General features: G+C 37.1%; 1 protein-coding gene across 1 annotated transcript; it reads left to right on the top strand.

Annotated features, from left to right (window-relative positions):
* Positions 1-1609: 1609 nt before the first annotated feature.
* On the top strand, positions 1610-3122 carry LOC119193156 (uncharacterized protein K02A2.6-like). Its single transcript, XM_037446806.1, has 3 exons — positions 1610-1879; positions 2121-2349; positions 2488-3122. The coding sequence occupies exons 1-3, from the start codon at positions 1610-1612 to the stop codon at positions 3120-3122; spliced, it is 1134 nt and encodes a 377-aa protein (XP_037302703.1).
* The last annotated feature ends 1065 nt before the right edge of the window (positions 3123-4187 follow it).

The following is a 4187-nucleotide window of genomic DNA, read 5'->3' as shown; positions in this document are numbered from 1 at the left end:
AGAAACAGCAAAGTGTGACAGTTCTTACATATCAAAAGCTACTCATATAAGTCATCAAATTCACCAATTAAATAAGAAAACCCCATTCAAAAGACAAGTTATAACAGTAAAAGACATAAAAGGGAAATGTTTTCGTTGCGGAAGTGAAGGCCACAAGCTAATAATTGTAGATGTATTAACGATACATGTTATAAATGTAAAAGAAAGGGCCATTTAGCTCGTGTATGTTTACAACCGTTCAGGGGCAACCATTTGGTCCAATCTGAGCACGTGGAGGTGCATGCTGAGGATGTAGCCCAGGATATGAACGAGGAGTGGATTGTCGATGTTGGTACACCATGGAACATGAACGTCATTAGATCAATCATCAACGACAAATATATGATTAAGATCCACATTAACGACAAAATTGTTGATATGGAGGTAGACACGGGAGCAGCTCTCTCGTCAATATCTTATAAAGATTTTAAGGCATTAAACCTCGATACAAAAATATTCAAAACTGACATTATCATGAAAACTTATACAGGAGAATTAATCAAACCGGTCGGAGTAGTATACGTGACATGCAAATATAAACAGCAATTTTTCAGCGGAAAGCTATACATTATCAAACAAAACGTTGAACCTATATTTGGTCGATCATGGATTAGACTTACAAATCTCAATTTAGCCAATATCAACAATATACGATCTAATATTGATACGAAACTTGACTCATTATTGGCTGAATATTCAAAGGTTTTCGATGGAACTCTTGGCTGTATACCGAACTACAAGGCTAATTTTTCTTTAAAAGAGGGAGCTACACCAATTTTTTTTAAACCAAGACGTATACCGTACGCTCTAAAGGAAAAGGTTGACACGGAAATAGATCGCTTGTCTCAACAAGGAGTTATTACGAAAATAGACAACTCTGAATGGGGAACTCCTGTAGTTCCGATAGTTAAACCAAATGGAAGTATACGTCTATGCGCCGACTACAAAGTTACATTAAATAAGGTCATCAAAGACGACCAACCCAATACCGATAATTGAAGACATACTCGTAGAAATGAATGGTGGTGAGATATTTTGCACATTGGACGTCAGCCAGGCGTACCTACACATGATGATGGATGAGAGAGCGCCATGATGCAGACAATAAGTACACATAAGGGTTCATTCAAAGTTAACCGTTTGATGTTTGGTGTTAAGGTAGCACCTAATTTGTGGCAAAAATTTATGGATCGATTGCTGCAAGGATTGGCAGGAGTAAAATGTTTTTTGATGATATCATAATTCAAGGATCTTCAGAAAATCAACTCTTAGCAAGACTACGTCAAGTTCTTCAAAATTACAAGAATATAATTTAAAATTAAATAAGGAGAAATGTCATTTTTCCAAGAAGAGCATTAACTATTTGGGACATACGATTGATAAAATGGGTTACATAAAACAGAGAGACAAAGTTAAAGCAATTCTGGACGCCGTACGCCCTAAAAACATTGACGAACTCAGAACATTTTTAGGCATGGTAAATTATTATAATAAATTCATACCAAACTTAGCTTCAATATCGAATCCCTTGAATTTTTTGCTAAAGAAAGGTACAGAATTCGATTGGACCATGAGATGTCAAGAGAGTTTCGACAAGATAAAAAAAGAAATTATCAGTGACAGGGTACTAATGCACTTCGATCCCAATAAACCAGTAGTACTCGCTACAGATGCATCCCCGACAGGACTTGGCGCCATTCTGTCACATAGAATGCCTGACGGCTCCGATAGACCAATCGCATTTGCATCTCGTTCACTCACATCAAGTGAAAAGAAATACAGCCAAATTGACAAGGAAGCGACGTCTATCTTCTGGGGACTTAAAAGTTTTTCAATTTCTGTTACGGAAGGAAGTTCATATTAATTACAGATCATAAACCGCTCACTATAATATTTCATCCCCACAAAACATTACCGGCAATGAGTACTATGAGGCTTTTTCACTACGCCCATTTTCTATCTGGTTTGACTATACGATTGAATACAAAACATCGAGTGGCAATAGTAACGCAGACTACTTATCTCGATTTCCGGTGGATAAAATAGCCTTGAATATTATTGACGCTTGTAGCGTTTTTCAGAGAAACCAAATGAACACCATTACAATCGACCGAGAAAAGATAGCTGAAGAAACCACGAAAGACATGGATTATGATACACTGATGAAAGCACTGATGACGGGCACAAGTGTTAAAAGATATGGTTATAATGACAACGAGCTTACTGTGCAAGATGGGTGTATACTAAAAGGTACCAGGGTTATGATACCGGCTAGTCTGAAAAACACAGTACTAAACGAACTGCATAAAGGTCATTTGGGAATTGTTAAAATGAAATTACTTGCCCGTAATTATGTTTATTGGAAAAATATAGATAAAGACATAGAAAGTCTAGTAAGTCAATGTCGTGAATGCCGATTAAACCAAAACCAACCAACACCGGTACAAGTACATCACTGGGAAAAACCATCTGGTCCGTGGCAGAGGATACATATCGATTTTGCGGGCCCTGTTAAAGGATATTCCTTATTTATAATAGTTGATGCATACCGTAAGTGGGTGGAGATTATACCGACGAAGGTTACCACTAGCTCATGGTGTATAAATAAACTGAAGGATTTATTCACAACATTTGGAGTACCATTCACCTTAGTATCGGACAATGGTCGACAGTTTGTATCAAATAAATTTGAGTCATTCCTGAAGAATACGGGAGTCATACATAAAACGTCAGCACCTTACCATCCAGCTACGAACGGACAGGCAGAGAGATTCGTACAGACGATTAAAAAGGCACTGCATGCTGCCCGTTTTGGGCCTGGTACAATACATGAGCAGCTACGAGACATTAAGGAACATTTGCTAAGGACCCCTAGCGTCAGCAGTGGCAAGAGCCCATACGAGCTAATGTTCGGTAGAGAAGTACGCACCGCTCTACATGTCAAATTCAGAGGGAAGGTAGCGAGACAGACGGCGAGATCACATTCCGTTGTAACCAGGAAATTCGAGATTGGACGTAAGGTGCAGTTTAGGGACTACACAGGCCGTGACAAGTGGAATTTGGCAGAATCGAGAAAGTCCTAGGTCACCTACACTATTTAATCAGAACAGAGAGTGGAGAAGTACACAAACGTCACGTGGACCAGATCCTGGACTTACGTTCTAAAGAATAAGTAAAAACTATGTTCATTTGAGGGGGAGGAAACTGTTGTGTTCGTGGCCACTCTATGGTCACTAAAAAGTAAATTGTATAATTGACATTTGTCATTGTAATAAAAGAATATTATATGAAAATGTATACTTATATATTATAATTTCATTTACAATTAATACATAATACGACCTCAATCTCCTCAGTTTAAAAACTGCTTTTTGTCCTAAGCAATATAAAAAAATTGTTTCTATCATCAAAATGAAAAAGCAACTATAGTGGAGGGTTTGTGCTGAACCATCCCTCAAAAACTTGTTCTACGTAGGGGGCACGTTGTTCATGAAAACTGAAGCGGTAAAGAAAAATCTACATTCACGCAAAAATAAAAAATATTTCAAACTATATCGGAATACTGCGTAATTTAGTTTTCTAAAGCTACGCATTGGGATTTCGCATTAAAATAATAATATTAAACTTGTATACTGCTCAACACGGTCCCTCTGAACTAATAAAAGGGATGAAACCTTTTGCACACCACGCGGATAATGCGGGTTCGTAGAGTTCGCATACCTTCGAAATAATATAGGACTCATAACAAGTATTCAAATCTCATAATGTTTTGCTTCAGCGTTTAAGGAAGGGATTTTCAATTTTAGAGAAACATTTACAAAAACATAGTCAATTATATTATGTAGTATTACACGCTATTTTTGTTTATATTTAAATAGTACGTATACATAAAGCTAAGATAAAAAAAGACTCTGTTACTTGTGGTAACTACACAAACAACGACTAACACACGTTAATAAATCTGCCAAAGTGGAGTTACGATTCAAATATGGTGGTTTATGTAAAACCGATGTCTCTGTAATAACAAAACTAGAGTTGATTCTTGCTAAAAACACAAAATGCAACAGTAGCAGTCACAGGAGAGCATTATAAAGCGCGTTCCATTTGATATATTATTTTTAAACGCCATGCGAAAACCGCTCGTAATT

Source organism: Manduca sexta, unplaced genomic scaffold (assembly GCF_014839805.1).
Source record: "Manduca sexta isolate Smith_Timp_Sample1 unplaced genomic scaffold, JHU_Msex_v1.0 HiC_scaffold_3675, whole genome shotgun sequence".
Classification (NCBI taxonomy): domain Eukaryota; kingdom Metazoa; phylum Arthropoda; class Insecta; order Lepidoptera; family Sphingidae; genus Manduca; species Manduca sexta.
The sequence above is the reverse complement of the archived record's forward strand: the minus strand, read 5'-3'. Positions and strand labels throughout refer to the sequence as shown.